A 21477-nucleotide genomic window follows, 5' to 3' on the forward strand; every position below is an offset into this window, starting at 1 on the left:
CTACCACTACCTCATTGAACACAAAAGAACGTCATAATAAAGGTTGCTTGTTAATCAAATAATACTAGGAATGATATCTAATTCTGGATAATACTCTATAATTGTTTTATGTAGACTTATTTTATGAGGCACAACATTCATGGCAAGCTGAAACGACAGAGCTTCTGTTCCCGTTGCTATGCTGTTGCTAAGCTGGTGTTGACGGAGCTAGGACATGTAGAGCATGTTTCCACATTTTTGTGTTTCTATGGTGCAGCAAAAGCACTTTGCTTCACAGACTTAGCTCAACAATAGGCTATTGTTGAGAGGTAAATGAACAGATCCACTGATAATATATCTAAGTGAATAGTTCGCCCAAAAATGAAAATTCTCTCATCATTTACTCACTCTCATGCCATCCCAGATGTGTATAACTTTCTTTCATCTGCTGAAAACAAGCTTAGAGTTTTAGAAAAATATCTCCGCTCTGTTGGTCCATACAATACATGTGAATGGCCAGAAATTTGAAGCTCCAAAAAGCACATAAAGGCAGCATAAAAGTAATCCGTACAACTCCAGTGGTTAAATCCATGTCTTCAGAAGTGATCTATATTAAAATCCTTTTTTTTTTTTTTTTTTTTTTTTTACTATAATCCTCCACTTTCAATTTCACTTCAACATTCTTCTTTAGTTTTTTGGCGATACACATTATTCGTGCATATTGCCACCTACTGGTTGGGGCTAGACAAAGGTAGAGATTTATAGTAAAAAGGATTTAAATATTGATCTGTTTCTCACCCACACCTATCATATGAAAGACATGGACTTAACCACTGCAATCTTATGGATATTTTCTTGCAGCCTTTATATGCTGTTTGGAGCTTCAAAGTTCTGGCCACCACTCACTTGTATTGTATGGACCTACAGAGCTGAGATCTTCATTTGTGTTCAGCAGAAGAAACAAAGTCATACACATCTGGGATGGCATGAGGGTGAGTAAATGATGAGAGAATTTTCATTTTTGGGGTGAATTATTCCTTTAACTGCATGTACGTGGTAAGAAGTGTGTGTGTAGACACCTCAGAATGTTACTAAAATGAAAATAAATAGTCTGTTAATTTTAGATCTTAAATCAAAATCATATAATCATATTAGAGATTTCACAATGTTTATGATAGATTTGGAATTAAGATTTAGATTTTACATTCAACGAGATACATTTTATTTTTTTAAATCGCTTGGCCTAAGGTCCAAATGTTTCTTAAATTAGGATGTTTAATGAAAGTCTTTTACAAATAGAAGAATAATTAAATAAGTAATAAATGAATAAATAAATAAAACCACACAGCAGTAAAAGTTAGTCTGTTATGAAGCTTTTAACCACAAGAAGTAGACAAGTACATGTGTTCTCAGGACAATGGCATTTCTGTTGGACACAACAGTGGTTTGATATTAATAAATAATGTACTTTTCATTTGGGAGGCCTAAAAACACGTTCTTCTCAGTTTCTTTAGAATAATTTTTTTTTTTTAGCAAATCACACAGTATGCTAACAATTACATCTTTCACAACTGGACATGAAAGAGATTTCAAAGTGTTGCTTGCAAGTCTATAAATTCACAAGTTTGCCAAAATGTTGCAGCTGAAATGAAAAAATTGAAAAAAAAAATCTATGATTTTGTATTTGAACACTGCATTAAACCTAAAATATTTTATTTCCTGTGAGTGGGCCAACATTTAAAAAAATAAATAAATAAATAAAAAGGGGGTCCTTGCAAGTACTGTCCTTTGACTTTATAAAAACTCTGTCATAAACTTACAATCTTTATCTGACCATTCAGAGGCAAATATTCCTATCTTGTCCATGTTATTTTCATGATATCTACAAACTAATATTGAAAGTTAAGATAAATATTTTTTTTGGTTCTGATGTGTTGAAAAATAACAATAAATATAGCCTATATATTTTTTTTGATGTCTCTATATTCTTGCCCTATTTGGGGTTAAATAGCATAACGCATGGAAACAAGTTCTTCAGAATTTCATCATCCCTAATTAAGTCATCGTTAAATAACATTATCACTTATTCATTGTAAATAATATCAAGTGGGAAACATAACCAGTTGTTTTTTTTAATTTGGCAGAAATTGGAGACATTTGTGCAAAATGGGGACGACCATCATCAGATGGGAACGTTCCGTCTGAGGCTGAGCCAATCGAAATGTTTCGCGCATGCTCAGTTGATCATATTTCCGTACTAGTCGAGGAGCGGGAATCAACTATTGAAGCAGCACGCGCGTCTTTCGGCATCATCAGCTAAAAACACTCGTGACGCAGCCGCTACATGCAAGAGTAGGAATCAATATCTGATAGAAATATGCAGACACGCGCGCAGAAGCAGAACGCGTCAAGAAAAGGTAAACAAAACCCGCTTCATTTGGTTTTCCATGCTCTGTACTAGGATAACCTCATGAAATAATTAGTCACCGGCAGTGCTGCAAAAAGAGTTGCTTGGCTCTTTTTGCCTAGAAAAAGAAGGTGTCGAGGGTGGTATAAATGGAAAAGCATTTCAGCAGTTACAATATCATTACCATTATTTGTTCGAGTGGCAATTTAATAGACCATGGCAGTACATTTAAAACACATTGAAGCATTTCTATTTGTTGCAGGAATAAGTGAATATGAGAAGAAAAAAATTGGAGGAGAGGAACCTGTTGTTCAGATAAATATCCAGCCCTCACAGACACCAATTAAAAGGCAGAACAAAGATAAACTGTTATACATTAATGGTCGCAGTTGCAAGGAAGACGCCAACCTTCATGGTATAAATGGAAATGCTGAGAGTGGTAAGATCATCAGTGCCATAAGCTCTGCAAAGAATGCAGGTCACGTCCTGCCTAAAAGCCTTTACCGTGGGAAAGGCAGTGGTAGTGGACAAAAGAGGCAGCCCAAGGTGACTGATCAATGGGTTGATGGTAAATATCCATGTAAAGAATGTGGCATGGTTCTAGAGAGCAGAATGGACCTTGTGAAGCATTACCAGGCGGCACATAGACATTTGCGTCCATTCAATTGCCATGTATGTGGCATGTGCTTCAATGCGCCAGCCAAACTGAAATGTCACATGCGCTCACACTCTGGAGAGCGTCCTTTCACCTGCAACATCTGTAATAAAGCTTTTACTCAGAAAGGCTCTCTGAACACCCATATGATATGGCACAGTGGCGTTAAAGCTTATAAATGTGAGGAATGTGGCCGAAAGTTTGCCAGATGCGGCGACTTGAATTCACACAAAAAAACTCACACCGAGGAGAAACGGCACAGCTGCACCGAATGTGGTGAGTCTTCAGAATAGTATGTGTCCATCCTGCATGTACTTCAAGGTTCTCATTTATTTGTACTCCATTTTGTCTCTCCTTTAGGTAAAAAATTCAGAAGAGGAGAGCACTTGCGCCAACATTTACTAATCCATACTGGAGAGTTACCATATTCCTGTACACACTGTGATAAAAAGTTTCGTATTCCTAGTAACCTTGCTATTCATCAGCGCATACACACAGGAGAAAAACCTTACAAATGTCTGAAATGTGGAGTACGCTTTAGACAGTGGAGCGCCTTGAAAGGACATCTTGAAAGTGTGCACTCAGGTGAACGGCCTTACTCTTGTGAACGCTGCAGTAGCAGCTTTTCATGTTTTAAGTATCTTCGTAATCACATGCAAACTCACACCAATAGCAGACTGTTTGTCTGTGAGCAGTGTGGTCATTTTTCCAAAAATCAGAGTAATTTGGATGTCCACCGAGCTGTGCACTCAGACGACAGGCCGTTTAAGTGCTCACTGTGTGACAAGAGCTTTAAACAGCCCCAAGGGCTGAAAACACACAAGCTCGTTCACACTGCAGAGCGTCCACATCGGTGCGTGATCTGCAACAAAACATACCGCAGCACAGCAGGACTGCGTGGACATATGTTTAGTCACACAGGTGCACGTCCATATACTTGCAAGGAGTGTGAAAAGAGCTTTAGAGATCCTGGTGCCCTAAAAAGACATGCCACAACACACACAGGAGAAAGACCTCATAAATGTAAGCTTTGCCCCAAGGCATATTCCCAGCTTTCAGGCTACAAAGCTCATATGCGAGTACACACTGGCGAAAAGCCCTATAAATGCACATATTGCTCCAAGACTTTCCGCTATCAGAACAGTATGAAAGCCCATGTTTTATTCCACACAGGTCAGGCTCCTTTCCCCTGCCCAGAATGTGGAAAACTATTTAAGCAAACTAAGAGCTTAAAAAACCACATGAAAACATTTTGCCACGGTGACAAAATGCAATCTGATACCAAAAAGTGAAGAGACAAAACTGACACGTATATAAAGCATAAGATTGGGTTTTGCTGTATCAAGTCTCTAACATCTTTTACCACATTAAGTGCTGATGTCACTAATTAAACAACCAAAGATAGAAATTGAAGCGTTTGGGTGTTAATTAATATGCACATAGGCTATATGTTGTACATGTCCTATATCTAAAGAATGGGTGTCATAGAGTTTCTTAGTACATGTAAAACATATTTTGTTAATCAAAGATTAATGTTGACACCAGGCACCAAACATTAATGTACTTAAAGCTAAAAACTAAATCTTAAATTTGAAGGTATGTTAATCTTTGTTTTCAGAGGTTTTAGATAAGATGTGCCTTATGGAAGTTATGTTTCTGCTGAAGCTGTAAATGTAAATTGGCAGATCTCACTGATATTCAAAGCAGTATTCAATAAAACAAACAAACAATAAAATACATTGTATATTTTGTAATTATATAAATTAACAGTAAATTCTTGGTATTTGTGTACTGCATATCTTCAATGCGATTGTGTTGTCTGTATTGTATCTCCACTTCTCCCATTTGTTACAGGGATACCTGGGGGTTTACTTGATTCATCAGTTTCACAATGTTTACACAGGCAAGCTATTGGGCATCAACAGTAATAATGTAGAATGATTAACAGTTCAGTAGTTCTGTTAGATTCTGAAATCAATTTCTACATTACTGTGGTTTTCTTCCCAATAGGATGTTTCTAACACCCTTCATGAAAAAGTAAACATTAAAAGAATGTTCCGGGTTCAATACAATTTAAGCTCAATCGACAGCATTTGTGGCATAATATTGATTACCATTAAACATTTTAATTTGACTGGTCCCTCCTTTAAAAAAAAGCAAAAATCTGTTTGGCAGTGAGGCACTTACAATAGAAGTGAATCGGGACGATGAAAGTTAATGTGGCCAATTTGTGGAGGGTTTAAACACAGAAATGTGAAGCTTGTAATTTTATAAAAAGACATGCATTATTCTATTAAAAATGAAGTATTATTTGAGCTGTAAAGGTGTTTAAATCGTAATTTTTATTAATTTTTAGGTTTAATGAAGTTGTAAAATTGGCTATAACTTCACACAGAAAAGGTTAGTGAGCGATTTTTTTTTCCCCCACACTGAAATCATGTTAACGCATCCTTTTTTCATATCCAAAAGTCATGCAAGTCTTTTGAAAAAGTGGCCCCCATTCACTTCCAGTTTAAGTTCCTCACTGTCTCAGATTTTGGCGGAACGAGTCAAAATATTTTTTTGTGGTAATCAGCATTATGCAACAAATGCTGTTGATTGAGCTAAACTTGTATTGAACCTGGGACATTCCTTTTAATACGTGTTTTTTGTTATGGAAGTGTTAATTCGATCATTGGCCATTCATGTGATTTACATAAAGTCTGCTGATAGCATTTGCTCGGCTGTTGGTGAATCTTTTTTTGTACTTGCTTTGTCTTTGTCAAAGTGGCCCTAAATATTCTTATATTGCCTTTTTATCTTAAATTACGCATACATTTATTTAAATGACCAAATAATAAATAATTATTAATTTAATCAAATACGTGGTATTTAAATACTAAGCAAGCTTATTGACTAGCAAGTATTTTAATTTGAAATAAAATTAAAAATACGTTATTTACGTTTTAGACGCAAATAAATGTTTACGTCACGACGATATCTGTGACGTTCTACACACGTCTGTGATGATGTACACACGTTTGCTCCGTCACTATGGCTGCAAGAGACGCGAGATGGTGAGAGCACACTTGAATAAGCCCCTTATTTAATCAGGCAAAGAAAATATATCAGACCTATTAACTGACGTACATAGAACTAATAACACCACATACAGTTTTAATTTTTTTTCAACGTTTCGAGCATTTGGTTCACTATTTCCTGAAAGGAATTGGATTACCTGGAGATGAAACGCATCAGCTGCCTTCATCTAGGATCAGCTCATGATAGCTGCCTAGAAAAGCTATATTGATAAATGATCAATAATAACTTCAGAAGTTTACTGAATGTCACTCTCGCTATTGCGCTATTTAGAGTAGAGTTTTCTAGACTTCATAATCCTGCAGTTGATCTGTGTGTCCATCCTCACGTGCGCCTAAAATCCGATTTAGTGCAATGCAATTGTGCGGTAGTAATGTTATTAGTTAGTACTAGTAGTTTGTCTATGGAAAATGCAGAGCATGTCCGTTTTTATCTGTTTGATTGGTACTGATTTACATTGTCCTGTTTTGTGTTCCAGAAATAACATTCCCATTTTATAAAAGTGAACAAACTCTTCATTTGATCAAAAATGGCAAAAATGTATCATAAAGAGAAAAGCATTCAGATAAAGAGTAGCGCTTCCGCGCTGTACAACAACCTGAGCGTCCTGCGCATCGCGCCGCGTTGCCTCACCTATTTCACCGTGGTCCACGCCAACGTGGTAAATATGGTCAGCGCCTCCTGGGACGGCCTGAACTATTCCCATCGACAACTGCAGTCCAAAGAGGGAAACGTGGCCACCAGTTCCTCACTGATCATGCAGGCAAGAAACAGTTTCCACTCTGTTTCTCTGGATGTTGTTTTTAGTGCAATGTTCCTCTGCCTGAATGCTGTCACTGTTTTAAAACCCTTAGTAAGGAATCTGACACTCTTTTTTTTAGTGTTTATGGTTTAACATGAAAAAGAAAGTCATTTAACTCTTTTAGTCTTGTTGATGTTTGTCTCACAGGCAGCCTGGTGTGTCCTGCCCTCAAGAGATCTCCTTGTTCTCACTTCTCAGAAAGGAATACAGGTGGGCTGTTATGCTAAGCTGGTCATTGAAACACTTTTACAGTATTTGCCTGAGAACCAGGTCTGACTGTGTTTATTCAGTAGATGTACGAATCAGATGGATCCATTATGGTGTATTGGCATGCACTAGACACGCCAGAGACCCCCACAGGTCAGTGCAGTTCTATAGCAGGGTTGGGGAATCGTCTTCCTATTAAAGGAATAGTTCGTCCAAAAATGAAAATTCTCTCATCTTTACTCACCCTCATGCCATCCCCGATGTGCATGACTTTCCTTCTTCTGCAGAATACAAATTAAGATTTTCAGAAGACTATCTAAGCTCTGTAGGTCCACACAATACAAGTGAATGGGTGCCAACAATTTGACTCTCCAAAAATCACATAAAGGCAGCATAAAAGTAATCCATAAGACTCCAGTGTTTTAATCCATATCTTCAGAAGTGATGTGATAGGTGTGGGTTAGAAACTGATCAATAGGTACTTCGCAACCACCTGAGGGACGAGCGAGGAGGTCGGAGGGGGGAGGCTTGGCTGGTAGCGGCGCCTGGAGGCAAGGTGCCAATCTTCAAGCCGCAAGGGTTGGGGGAGGGCGGAGGGTTCCAGTCCAGGCCAACGATCACAGCGGCCCAGGAAAGCATGTCGGCCATCTACGCCCAGACTCTGACTGGGCGGGCTGACCCGAGGATGGGAGTCCGGTCAGGTCTTCAGCATCCGACGCCTGAACGCTCTCTGAAACAGCGGCGATGTTGTCATCCAAACCTGTCTCCAGGGATGAGGCAAACTGCCCGTGAAGCGAGCCGCCATCGTCCCGAGCGCAGACGGAAGCAAAGACGGGGGGCGGGTGGTTTGTGGGGCTGTGTCCAGCGAAACCGAGCCTGCTGCCATCCCCAAATCACCTCCATCGCCAGCCGGGTCGTCGTCAATCCCGCGGGAAGAAGGAGCGACGCGGGCGGCGGCTGGAGTGCCGTTCCTTTTGAGAAACGAAAGCCATGACCTCAACGTTGCCATGGTCATGTCCTTGCAGTAAGAACATGAACCATCCACAAACACTGCCTCGGTGTGATCGCTACCCAGGCACACGAGGCGGCATCTATGACCGTCGGATCTGGAGAGATACTGACCACATCCAGCAACTACACAGTGGCGGAAGGACATTTTTAAAAAGATGCGTCCTGAAAAGGACATTCAACGCTCGCTTGTGTATGTTGCCTTTTTACCAGAAATAAACTCTTTTAGAGGAGAATAAACTCTTTCAAAGAAATCAAACTCTTTTAGGAGAGAAGTGCTGTTGAAGCGCCCAGGAGCAGAGTCTGCACAGCGTGCAGAGAGGAGAAAGCTGCTGGAATGAGCTGTCAGATCCAACAGAAGATCTCTTGCTGAGGTGGGTGAAGCAGTTGTGACACACAGCACGCTGATCACACAACCGCTACGAAGAAAAAAATCTGTCTGTCAGACGCTCATCTGCTCCCCTTTATACCCGTACGTCCGGGGACGGGACATGCAAGTTCTGTCTGCCAATTTGACATTGGCCTTTTCTCAAGTTCAGAGGTACGCGAGGCTCTCAGAAGAGACCCCTTGTGTCACTACAATTGACACCACGTCGAGTGAGTGACAGAAGGGGAAGTTTATTTTTTTGTTAGAAATTCTTCCTCCTCCCCATTAGGGAGCATATGCATGAAGAATGTGAATTACCAAAAACATAAGAAGAATGTAAAGGTGAAATCTGAAAGTGGAGATTGACTGAGCAGGGAGGATAATTTATATTAAAAATAGACTACAATATTGATCTATTTCTCACCTACACCTTTGAAATCAATTCTGGAGACATTTATTTAACCACTGGAGTCTTATGTATCTAAAAGTATGGATTACTTTTATGCTAACTTAAGTGATTTTTTTATAGCTTAAAAATGTTGGCACCCATTCACTTGCAATGCATAGATCAAAAGAGCTGAGATATTCTTCTAAAAATCTTCATTTGTGTTCAGCAGAAGAAAGTAAGTCACATATCTGGTATGACATAAAGGTGAGTACATTTTTATTTTGGGTCATTTTATTTAAGGGGCATTCCAGCATTTACAAAATAACTTTGGGCCATACAATTGCTTATAATTTCTGATTGTGGGTTGAAATTAATGTACGCACACTGTTGCATGCTCATGCATCACATTATTTTTTAAAAAGGTTTTTATGCAATATTTTGCAGTTATTCATTTAAATAATTTTTAATCATTATTTATTCATTTCTGTTCTTAATTTTCCAAATTATTTCTCTAATGGCCTCGAGGCTCACGGGCCTGGTACAATGGTCTTGCGGGCATTATATGGCCCTGTGGCTGGAGGTTCCCCACCTCAAGGACAGATCAACTACCTCTCTAACTACCTCCAAATGTGGTTTGAATGATTTTGTCCCCACTTATACCTCCAGCCACTTTGAGAACTTGACTTTTGTATGTCAAATTGCTTGCCATGTTCCTCATTTGTAAGTCGTTTTGGATAAAAGGGTCTGCTAAATGACTAAATGCAAATGTAATGCCTGTATTTAGTGCTGTCCACTTACAGATGCATCACCTAAAATGCATCTTAACACCAGACAGGGATGCCACTAGAATTCTTGGGGCCCACCCCAAACAGTGCAAAGATATGTTTAGTGGTGTGTCACAGGTTCCCGATTAACAAGGTCTGTCTTGACCCTGGTACACCCTGATAAACAAGGTCTATCTTGCTCTGCAAATATAGTAAACATATGCATTTACTCTTTAAGACATAAGGGCAACGATTTAGTGCTTTTGTCTTTTTAGCGTTGTTCTTAAATCCCTGTTGACATTTTTAAATGACTGAGGAAAAATAGTTATTTTATGACTACTTTATCGGTTGTGTTTCCCAGCTAAGGCAGTGTTTGCCAGAGGGATTGCAGCAGTACGAGAAAAATACATTTGTGTTGGTAAGTGGCTAAAGTAGCTTCATCTGTCAATAATGATCATATAGTAAATATCTTTCTGTTCTAAGCAAGCCATTTAATAAACATCAGTATTTATAATGCAAGTGCCCCTTTCCCTTCCTCACACTTCCTTCAGGGATCTCATCTGGCGCAGTGTTGGTGTTTGATGTTCCCAGCAAAGGCAGCAACATCACCCTGTCTGAGGTTCTGGAGGAACACAAAGAACCCATCACAGACATGGCCTCTGAGTGTTCAGGCAGTCTGGTATTAACTTTTAATAACTTGATTTGTCTTAACAATAACTTGAACACAGTCTATATAAGTGTTCTGTGATCCAAGTTTTGCTAATTTTTCCTCTCTTTTTGTCCCCCAGGAGTGCATTGCTGATTTAGTTAGTGCTGATGACTCCGGCCTCCTCTGTGTATGGAAATCAGGAGATGATTTTCAATTGCTCCACAAGATCCCTGGTTTTGAGTAGGTTTCACATTGACTACCACTATAGAATAGACAATATAATGTAAGTGTGCCAGAAAACAAATGGACCACAGAAAATATTATAGTACATATTAAAATGTGTAATTGTCTTCTCTCAGCACAAGTTGTTCTTCAGTGAAGCTGTGGAAGGGCACAGTCATTGCAGGATATGGGACCGGACAGATCCGTCTATATGAGGCGGTCACAGGTATACTACATGCAGAGGTCAATGCCCATGCACGCTGGATCTACTCTCTGGACATTGCCCCTTTCACAGGCCTTGTGAGTACAGAGAGGAAAGAACTCTATTTAGTATAAATAATGTATAGGGCTGCACATATGCATTTAAAGTTGAAAATATTGCAACTAATAATTTATATGTAGACATTGTACGTAGATATTTTTGTATTCATAAGTATTCTTTAAAATGGCAAACTCATGTCAATTATATCTTTCCTTCTTTCAATGAAAAAGTTGCTCTCTGCAGCAGAAGACTCTTGGGTGAGAGTGTGGCACCTGAGCTTGACCCCAGAGACTAACAGTGTAGAGGTAAATCTCCTTATACCTCAACCAAACGCCATTCATTCACAGCATAACTACATCTGTAGATTAGTTCAGTGTAAACATTTGGCGTGAACATTTGACCAGTGAGATTATATGTAGTGTTGCCAAGCACTTTGTTCTGTTCAACTGATGTTCAGTGAAGTGATTTTAGTCATTAGAACCAAAACATTCTACACCCATACCTTTATCTGCCCTTTTCAGATTGAGCACATGTATAACGAGTGTGTGACTGATACTCAGATCTGTGGCGCCAAGTTCTGTGACGGGGATGGCTATGCCTTTGCAGTGACTGGCTACGACTTGAGTGAGATCATCCGCTACACACAAGCATAGACGGCATACAATATACACTTCTGAGACATTCCCGTTGGGAACACTTTTGGTGTAGTACTTGTGTATGTTTCCCTGATCATGTGAGGGTCACCTGCAGTCAACTGTGGCATATTCCACATGTGGACAGTTACATCTTGACAATATATTGGTGTATAACTTATCAGTGTGCAATCATGACAACAGAGTCAGACTGGAATGAAGTTCATATTATAATTATTTTCTAATTGGGTAAGGCACTAACTGAAATACGCTAAAATGCACAGGTGATATGTAGTATGTCTACCTGACTACCTGTTGTACTAAGTAAAAAAATACACTTCTCGTCCTCTGAGGTTTTAGAGTAAAATGTTTAACGTATTGATATCAGGAAAACACATAGATTCCCTCCAAACATGGGTACAAAGTGTCAGTATGAATATATTTTGGAGGATCATTTTCTTTTGTAATTTTGTTGCTCGCAGAATTTTCTGTGACATTTGTCACAATTACAGAATGTCAGATATTAAAATATACGCTTTAGCAAATGTGTTGTAAGTTTAGTACATTTATTTATCTGAGTGGTATTGAACAATGGACTGTAACTCTATGCTGCTTTATAGGCAAACAGCACGCATTCTCATTTGTGATTGAACATGTTATCTATTAAAATAGTTTGATAAGTATTTATTTAATATGAATGTTATAAATATTAAAAACTGCAGAGGCTATTTTTTCCAAAGGGAATTTAAATGTTCTTATTGCCTTAGAAACAAACACATTGTATATTCATATCTCAGCTTGGCGTTAAAGCCAATATTTCACAATGTTTTGTGTTGTTGTCTAAATTCATTTTTGTTTTCTGTGTTTGTAAAGCATTTTATTTATCAGTGACAATCCAGAAAACAAATTAATATATATAAAAAAAAATACTCTTAATTTACTTTGGCTTTTGTTGCAATTAGGAACCAGTAGAGGGCGTTAAAACTATATCTTCGCCTACATTTCAATTCTAATTTTCTTCTTTAATGAAATCTTAAAATAACTTGACAAGCTCCTTCAAAAGCTTCTCAATGGGTTTAATGCATTTCTAGTACTCTTTGAATGGCAATTCTGTTGCATCCGTGATCAGAATAATCTAAAACATTTATATCAAAGATACGTTTTCGTATAAAATTGATTATATTCATTTTACACATTTCAGACTTGTATGCATATTCAGAGTTTAAAGCATATCAATCAAAGAGGATTTAAGCTATATAAGTATTTATGTAATTTCAGTGGACAATGGGTTTTTAACTGTCCTCAATAACTTAAAGGAATGTTCCGGGTTCATTACAAGTTAAGCTCAGTCTAAAGCATTTGTGGCAATAATATTGATTACCACAAAAAAATCATTTTGTCTCAAAATATTGGTTCCATTGAGGCACTTACAATGGAAGTTATTTGGGGCCAATCCTTAAATGTTAAAATACACACCGTTTCAAAAGTATATTAACAAGACATAAAGGATATGTGTGTAAACGTGATTTTAGTTGGATAAAATCACTTACTAACCTTTTCTGTGTAATGTTAGACAATTTTACAACTATGTTACCATGACGATGTAATGTCAACAAACCCCTAAAACGACTGTAAAAATGATGAGTTAAACAACTTTACAGCTCAAATAATACATGAATTTTAACAGAAGATTTAATATGTGCATTTATAAAATTATAAGCTTCACATTTCTGTTTAAACCCTCCAAAAATTGCCCACATTTATTTCCATTGTGGGTGCCTCACTGTATCCTTGATTTTAGTTTTTTGATCATATTTTTTTTTAAAAAAGAAAATGAGGGATGAGTCTAAATAAATTTTAGTTTGAAATCGACATTATGCCACAAATACTGTCGAATGAGCTTAACTTGAATTGAACCTGGAATATTGCTTTAAGGCATTAAGTTACCACACAACTTCATCCATCCATCCATCGTCAACCGCTTATCCTGTGTACAGGGTCGCGGGGTACCACACAACTTTAAAAAGATAAAGAATTCATTTCTGCACGATATATTTTTTTTATCAAGAGCAAATTTGTATTTAAGCAGTATTTTCATCCCTATTATAATGCTCAGAACTATAATTTCAGGTCCTTTTGTGCCTCTTTGTTTGCCTGTAAAAAGACAGACAGAGAGACTTTGTCAGAAGTGCTCAACATCCACCTTTCATCAGGCCCTTATGAATCCTCATGCTTGATTTCACCGTATTATCACACTGCAATGTTTAGATGCATTACATCATTCACCTGTGCAGGTCTCCGGTGTGTTGCTCTGTTTTTAGGTCATAGCAGATCACCAGATGCATGTACATTATCACAATGTCAAGATATTTTATCAGTAACCTGGAAAAACTATTTGTTATGCTCGTACTTTATTTCCCTCAAATTATTTGCATCTTCATAATTCTGTTGTTGCTTCATAGTTTTATCCACACATAACCCTGCAGTTTGTTAAAACACAATCCTTTCTTATGTAAGACATTTAACTTTGTCCAATGGATGGAACTTTCTGTGCCCCATATCTGCTATAAAGAGATATCAATGACACAGTTAATGACATATCTAATGTGAAGAGAGTAGAATGCTGACCATCAGGTTTGATGGTGGACAGACAGTGAGAGAGTCGGGGTTGCGTCAATGAGAACTCCATTGGATGTGGATTTAATGGAATTATGTAACGCTGCTGTGCAGCACTGGAGCACAGGGAGGGACTGATGTGTTTAAGGTCATTGTGTTTAGTGGGATCTGAGGAAATAATCACTATGGCTTGGTTACAGGCCGTGCAAAATTCAATATTGCTCTCCAACACATCAGATCTGTGGCCTCCGGGGGTTGCAGATGATGTTTGTTTGCAGATGGGGACTGCCAACGTGGCACAATGCAATACCAGTGAACGCAGGATGCACATTTATTATAGTTTAACAGAAGTAGAGGGGAGTGCAAGATCATTTAACATTTTTGTGTCTTCTAAGCATTTCATGTAAATGTGGAACTATCATACTCATATTGACTTGACAAGTACACATGGGCACACTGTTTTAAATGTAATTATCCCTTGGGGTTCAAAATAAGCATGCATAGTTGTTTGTTTGCCCTTTGACAAAAGCGACTCCCATACTTGGTACTACAAAAGCTTAGACCATAACAAGCTCATTAGTTTGAATGGAATATGTAGCGATGGAAGATGTTACATGTTTATTCATATAAATGAGAGGAGGAGATGGCTTTCGAGTATGGTAGACAGAAGTAACCACAATCATAATACTCAAAGAAGACAAAGATTCACATGTATTTGTCTTTCACTGATGTGATTTACATAAACAAAATCCTCTTTTAATTGTGCAGAATAATCTGTCTATTGTAATTGTAATTGTAACAATCAGTTCATTCAGTATGTGTCATGCCTGTTTTTCATTGTATTTTTAGCAATAGCCAAACCTAGCAACCCGGCTTTGATGTTCCGCAAACAAAAGCCACTGGACAGATCCCATTAACATGAATGATTAATTCAGAGATGTCAGGATGGAACATGAGGCACTCACACTCACTTTTAAGAGTTTCCAGACTCTATCAGTCTTAAAGCTGAGCCTGATGGGAAAGCTCCACCACACTAGGATTGAGAAAGTAATTCCTCACCAGTCTGGAGCTGAGGGAAAAAAACAGACGCAAGGAGGAAATTAGGGGAAAACGGTCTCTTAAATATAGTTTATATAAAAAGACTGGAATCAGCTGGAAGGGGTGGGGGCAGCAAAAGGAAAAGGAGGGGGATCAGACACACAGACAGGAACCGGCTGATAAAATAGTGGAGGAGAGAGACTAGGGATTGGCTAGAGAATGCGAGTGATAGAAGCTGAAGTGAGAAAGAGGTTGACACCATGCTGATGATTCATCTGGCCATTTCTTGAGAGAGAGCGGGAGTGAAACCTGTGCACACTCCACCCGGCTTGAACAGCTGCTCCCGTCTGCACTGCTGGGCAGTGATAAGAAGAAAAAGGAGAGTGAGCTTATTTTAAGGAACTGTCTGTCCCAGTGATGGGACAATGCAACAAATCAAAGCATTTTGTTAATTTGATTTGTCATTGAGATTAATGGTGACACCTCTACCCTGACTTTGAACAATGATCAGACAGACTAGGCTGGTTATGTGACGGATCAACCCTTAAAACTGATAATTGTAAATTCTTAAATTCTGTATAGATATTTAAGAAAATGTTAGAAATTCTGTTCTCTCTCTACTTTTCTCTTTGCTATTTCTTGCAGTCATCACAATAGGTGTAGTATAATATTGATGATCACAAACAAACACCAACTAATGTGGTTGCATGAACCTTTAAGCTCTCAAGTAAGATTTAATATGAATAATCTCCCCATAAATTTGAGAATAACTAACCTTGGCAACTGATGACCTGTGGATGTCATTTGGGCAATTGAGACATTTTTAAAACTGCTCACAGATATGTTGTATTATATGAACATCGTAATTATACTTTACAGAGCTCTATACTCATAAAAACAACTTGTAGAAGCCTAACTGATACAGACCCAAGTTGAGATACCTAGTAAGGGAAAACTAAAAAAAAAAAATAAAAAAAAAAAACTCTTAAGGTAATTATATTCTAAAATATCATAAAATTCTTTTTTTTTTTATCTAGCTGCATCATCCAGCATAATGGCTATATGGAGGCAGTATCATACCCTAGAAATCAAGGCAGAAAGCAAATATTCCAGATTAAAATACCACACCAGTCCCCTGGCTGGCTCAAGAAGCATCCTGGCTTAAGTGCTTTAGTGTTAAATAAACATGCTTAGATTTTTGTCCACTGTACAGTGAAATGGAAGAGTTGCCAGGCAGTGTGGGTCCATTGAGTCATCTATCTCTGATGGGTCTGTCTTAATGTGCTTTAAGATGGTGGTGGATAACACTTTCATGATGGATCTATTCCTTTTCTGCAATCCTTTTTTCTGTTATGGTGTACTTTATATTTTAATTTAAATAAAATACTTAATGAATTATTCATTGCTAGAAAAATAATCTCTGCTTTTAGCATTGGTTTGGGAAGTGCCGGTCCAGAGCTTAAATTGTTTTATAATTGTTTGAACCTTTGAATCAATCAAATAAAATGCATTATTTATAATCATTATTGTCTGCAGTAGAATGGTATAGTTATGACAAATATTATATCTCTTAAACTTTAGGATTTTAAACGTTGCCATTGTTGTAACAATCAGCATATCTTTGTTCTGTTGGCTGTGCACTAGAATCAACAATCAACTTTTGAGTATGTAATACAAAGCCTCACTCAATTGTGATGATTATGACGTTTTGGGGAAGCTCTCTTCTTAAGCTACAAACTATCCATAACTTATTGGGATAGTTCACCCCAAAATGAAAATTCTCTCATCATTTACTCACCCTTTAATGATTTAAATATTTATCTGTTTCTCACCCACATAATATTGCTTCAGAGGATATGTATTATACCACTGGAGTCATATGGATTACTTTTATGCCTACTTTATGTCATTTTTGGACCTTCTGAGTTCTGGTAACAATCCCTTGCATTGTATGGACCTATACAGAGTTATATACAGAGATATTCTTCAAAAAATCTTCTTTGTGTTCTGCAGAAGAAAGAAAGTCATACATCTTGGATGGCATGAGGGTGAGTAAATTATTAGATCATTTTCATTTTTGGGTGAACTATCCCTTTAAAGTAGATATAGTGAAGCTACACTTTTGGGAAAGTAGCAACACTACAAGCTAACCAGAATTAGCTAAAATTGGAGCTACACTATAAAGGCAGATTTAATAAATGTATATGTATGTATCATACATTTCTTAAAAAGAAAAAAACTGAAATATAACATTGACATAAGTATTCTGACCCTTAACTCAGCACTTAGTTTGGCAGCGATTACAGCCTCAAGCTTTGCAGACCTGGATTTGGGGATTTTCTGACATTCTTCTCTGCAGATCCTCTCAAGTTCTGTCAGGTTAGATGGCGTCCGTCAGTGGACAGTCGTTTTCAAGTCTCTAGAGGTGTTTGATTGGGTTCAAGTTCGGGCTCTGGCTGGGCCACCAATGGTATTCACAGATGTCCCTAAGCCACTCTTGTGTTGTCTGGCTTTGTGTTTGATGTAATTTTCCTGTTGCAAGGTGCACCTTCAGCCCAGTCTGAAGTCATGAGCACTCTGGACGAAGTTTTCAATAAGGATATCTTCATTAAGGATATTCATTAAGGTATTTTAGGTGCGTTCAGCTTTCCTTCAACCCTGACCAGTCCCCCAGTCCCTGCTGCTAAAACACACCCCCATGATGCTACCACCACCATGCTTCACTGTTGAGATGATAATGTGCAGGTGATGAGCGGTGACTGGACCTGAGAATCTTGTTTCTCACAGTCCGAGAGGCTTCTGTCTGTCCACTCTGCCATAAATCTTAGATTGGCGGGGTGTTGCAGTGATGGTTGTCCTTTTGCAAGTTGCGCCCATCTCCACACATGATCTCTGGACCTCAACCAGAGTGACCATCGGGTTCTTGGTCACCTCTCTTATAAGGCCCTTCTCCAGGTGACATTTCACCCCACGCTTCCTGTAGCATTTGCCATAGATGTGGCTGGCTTGTCGGGCACTTCTCATGAATCTTCAATGGGATATGGTCCATAATACAATTTGGTAACACTTTATGATAATGGTCCATCATTAATAGGTAACTATGCAGGAATTAATGCAGGATTAATAAGTAGTACTATATTATCTCTTTAGTTACGGCTATTAACTAATATGGAAACATGATAAACCAATCAGTAAGTAATAGTGAACTGATGAGTGAGGGTAAGTTGATTTTCCTCATTGAGAACTAACTATGGCTAATTTAAAATAACTACTAATTAATTGCTAATCAAGACATTAACATTTGTCTAAAATGTGAATGATTATGTTTTTTTTGTGTGTGTGAACATGATCATGAAATGTGCCTTCAGAGACACATGCACCTTTGCGTGGGTTCTTTGCTGGAATTATTATGTAATTACAGCAAACAGCTCTCTAAATCATGGCTACAGTGATAATTTACTTTATGTTCAGAGATAAGAATGTCTGTGAATGTTTGTTAACTATTTGTTTGATTAAATGGAAAGAAATGTAGGAACAAACACTTGAGTATTCATTACTAACTGACAAGTAACACCTTATTTTTCTATTAATGGTTTATAATGTGTTTTCTCTTTAGAATAATGTACCAGATAAACTTTAACTCCCAAGGATGGAAGCAGTAAGATCTCATTAATTAATAATGTGTTACCATGACCCTCACCAGAGGTGGGTAGAGTAGCCAAAAACTGTCCATCCATCCATCCATCCATCTTCAACCGCTTATCCGAAGTCGGGTCGCGGGGGCAGCTGCTCCAGCAGGGGGCCCCAAACTTCCCTATCCCGAGCCACATTAACCAGCTCTGACTGGGCGACCCCGAGGCGTTCCCAGGCCAGTGTGGAGATGTAATCTCTCCACCTAGTCCTGGGTCTTCCCGAGGCCTCCTCCCAGCTGGACGTGCCTGAAACACCTCCCTAGGGAGGCGGCCAGGGGCATCCTTACCAGATGCCCAAACCACCTCAACTGACTCCTTTCAACGCAAAGGAGCAGCGGCTCTACTCCGAGCTCCTCACGGATGACTGAGCTCCTCACCCTATCTCTAAGGGAGAAGCCCGCCACCCTTCTGAGGAAGCCCATTTCGGCCGCTTGTACTCGCGACCTAGTTCTTTCGGTCATGACCCAACCTTCATGACCATAGGTGAGGGTAGGAACGAAAATTGACCGGTAGATCGAGAGCTTTGCCTTTCGGCTCAGCTCTCTTTTCGTGACAACGGTGCGATAGAGCGAGTGCAATACCGCCCCTGCTGCCCCGATTCTCCGGCCAACCTCCCGCTCCATTGTCCCCTCACTCGTGAACAAGACCCCGAGGTACTTGAACTCCTTCACTTGGGGCAAAACCTCATTCCCTACCTGGAGTACGCACTCCATCGGTTTCCTGCTGAGAACCATGGCCTCAGATTTAGAGGTGCTAATCCTCATCCCAGCTGCTTCACACTCGACTGCCAGCTGATCCAGTGAGAGCTGAAGGTCACGGACCGATGATGACATGAAGACAACATCATCTGCAAAAAGCAGCGATGAGATCCCCAGCCCACCGAACCGCACACCTTCCCCACCCCGACTACGCCTCGATATCCTGTCCATGAATATCACAAACAGGATTGGTGACAAAGCGCAGCCTTGGCGGAGACCAACCCCCACATGGAATGAACTCGACTTTGTGCCGAGGACCCGGACACAGCCCTCGCTTTGGACGTACAGGGATTGGATTGCCCTAAGAAGGGACCCCCCCAACCCGTACTCCCGCAGCACCTCCCACAGTCTCTCCCGGGGGACCCGGTCATACGCCTTCTCCAGATCCACAAAACACATGTAGACCGGATGGGCATACTCCCAGGCCCCCTCCAGGGTCCTTGCGAGAGTAAAGATCTGGTCCGTCGTTCCACGACCAGGACGACAACCGCATTGTTCCTCTTCAATCTGAGGTTCGACAATCGGCCGAACCCTCCTCTCCAGCACCTTGGAGTAAACTTTACCAAAAACTGTACTCAAGAAAAAGTTTAATTACTTAAAAAAAGAATTACTCAAGTAGAAATAAAAGTATTAACATAAATAATTACTTGAGTAAGAGTAAGAAAGTATCCAATTAAAAGAGTACTCAAGTAGTGAGTACCTCGTTACTTCCACAAATTACATAATACACCTTTACTCCCCTATATTACATTACATAATACACATTGAACATGTACTACAGAATTATTATTATTAATGGAAATTCTGTCATCATTCACCTTTTTACAAACCTGTATGACTTTCTTTCTTCCATACAACACAACAAGGAGATATTAGACAGAATGTTTGCCAGAGTCACTATGTACTTTCAGTGATTGTTTTATTTTGAAAGTGAATGGTGACTGAGACTGTCAGTCCCTAACATTCTGTTTAACATATTTTGTGTTCCACATAAACTGTGCAGAAGGAATACATTTTTTCACTTTGAACAGTTTGATGCTACAGCATTGATTACTTGAGTGACAGTCTGTGTCAGGGCACACAGCTGCGTGAACATCCGTTTTCATAAAAGTCCCATTCAATAATCTCTCAATAAATTACACATGAATTAACATTAAACCCTGTAATGTAACTACAGGAACCATTGTAAAGAATTAAAAGTGAAAACATTTCATTAGAAATGTACTTTAATTTTCAAAGTTCCCACTTTGAAACCTACTCAAAGTAATTTTATTTTCAAAAGTTACTTAAGTAAATGTAACGGAGTAAATGTAGTGTGTTACTACCCACCTCTGACCTTCACTTCAATATAATGGTCCAGATCATTATTAATTCCTTCATATTTATGAGGTAACACTTGACTAATTACTTATGGGTTACCAGAATTATTTAAAAAAAGACCTTCAGCAATATCAAACAGGCAGAATTAATCATTTTGAATGAACAGAATATATTTCCCAAGGAATTCACAGGTTGGGCACCTACATTCCTGTATTTCTGTAAGGTAAGCTGACTATAATCATGCCGTAACCACCATTCTGATATGTTTTTTCCATGGTTAATTATTACATTATTAATTTGGTCCCCATCAGTCCTGAATATGTTGTTACATCCTTGACTATGATACTCTGCCAGGCACTGTAGCCTTGATATAGTGACCTGTTACATTCATAAATTAATTCCCAGTTGTCCTTTGTCTTTGAAGACTGTAGTGTAAACCTTTGCATGGAATCTTCAGTTTTGTTTTTTTTGGCAATTTCAAGCATTGTATAGCCTTCATTCCTCAAAACAATCATTGACTGATAAGTTTCTAGAGAAAGCTGTTTCTTTTTTGCCATTTTCGACCTAATATTGACCTTAAGACACGCCAGTCTGTTGCATACTGTGGCAAATCAAAAAACAAACAAGACTGTT

The 21477-nt window shown here is 38.8% G+C and overlaps 2 protein-coding genes across 2 annotated transcripts; both read left to right on the forward strand.

Annotated features, from left to right (window-relative positions):
• Positions 1–2925: 2925 nt before the first annotated feature.
• On the forward strand, positions 2926–4624 carry LOC127635379 (zinc finger protein 85-like). The gene is made up of 2 exons (XM_052115376.1): positions 2926–3317; positions 3402–4624. Exons 1-2 carry the CDS (start codon positions 2981–2983, stop codon positions 4331–4333), a joined length of 1269 nt encoding a protein of 422 aa, XP_051971336.1. The 5' UTR covers positions 2926–2980; the 3' UTR covers positions 4334–4624.
• A 1432-nt stretch (positions 4625–6056) lies between these two features.
• On the forward strand, positions 6057–12215 carry wdr54 (WD repeat domain 54). Its single transcript, XM_052115396.1, has 10 exons — positions 6057–6097; positions 6598–6882; positions 7069–7131; positions 7215–7281; positions 10017–10073; positions 10207–10334; positions 10444–10544; positions 10664–10826; positions 11019–11093; positions 11310–12215. The coding sequence occupies exons 2-10, from the start codon at positions 6649–6651 to the stop codon at positions 11439–11441; spliced, it is 1020 nt and encodes a 339-aa protein (XP_051971356.1). The 5' UTR covers positions 6057–6097; positions 6598–6648; the 3' UTR covers positions 11442–12215.
• Positions 12216–21477: the final 9262 nt, after the last annotated feature.

Source organism: Xyrauchen texanus, chromosome 4, assembly GCF_025860055.1.
Source record: "Xyrauchen texanus isolate HMW12.3.18 chromosome 4, RBS_HiC_50CHRs, whole genome shotgun sequence".
Lineage (NCBI taxonomy): Eukaryota > Metazoa > Chordata > Actinopteri > Cypriniformes > Catostomidae > Xyrauchen > Xyrauchen texanus.

Bases quoted from the DNA above. Each gene is read 5' to 3' on its own strand.
- LOC127635379 (XM_052115376.1), top strand. From the start codon at position 2,981: ATGGTTCTAGAGAGCAGAATGGACCTTGTGAAGCATTACCAGGCGGCA. The intron at 3,318-3,401 runs GTGAGTCTTCAG...TCTCTCCTTTAG, and splicing joins GCACAGCTGCACCGAATGTG to GTAAAAAATTCAGAAGAGGA.
- wdr54 (XM_052115396.1), top strand. From the start codon at position 6,649: ATGGCAAAAATGTATCATAAAGAGAAAAGCATTCAGATAAAGAGTAGC. The intron at 7,282-10,016 runs GTCAGTGCAGTT...TGTGTTTCCCAG, and splicing joins CACGCCAGAGACCCCCACAG to CTAAGGCAGTGTTTGCCAGA. The intron at 10,074-10,206 runs GTAAGTGGCTAA...CACTTCCTTCAG, and splicing joins AGAAAAATACATTTGTGTTG to GGATCTCATCTGGCGCAGTG.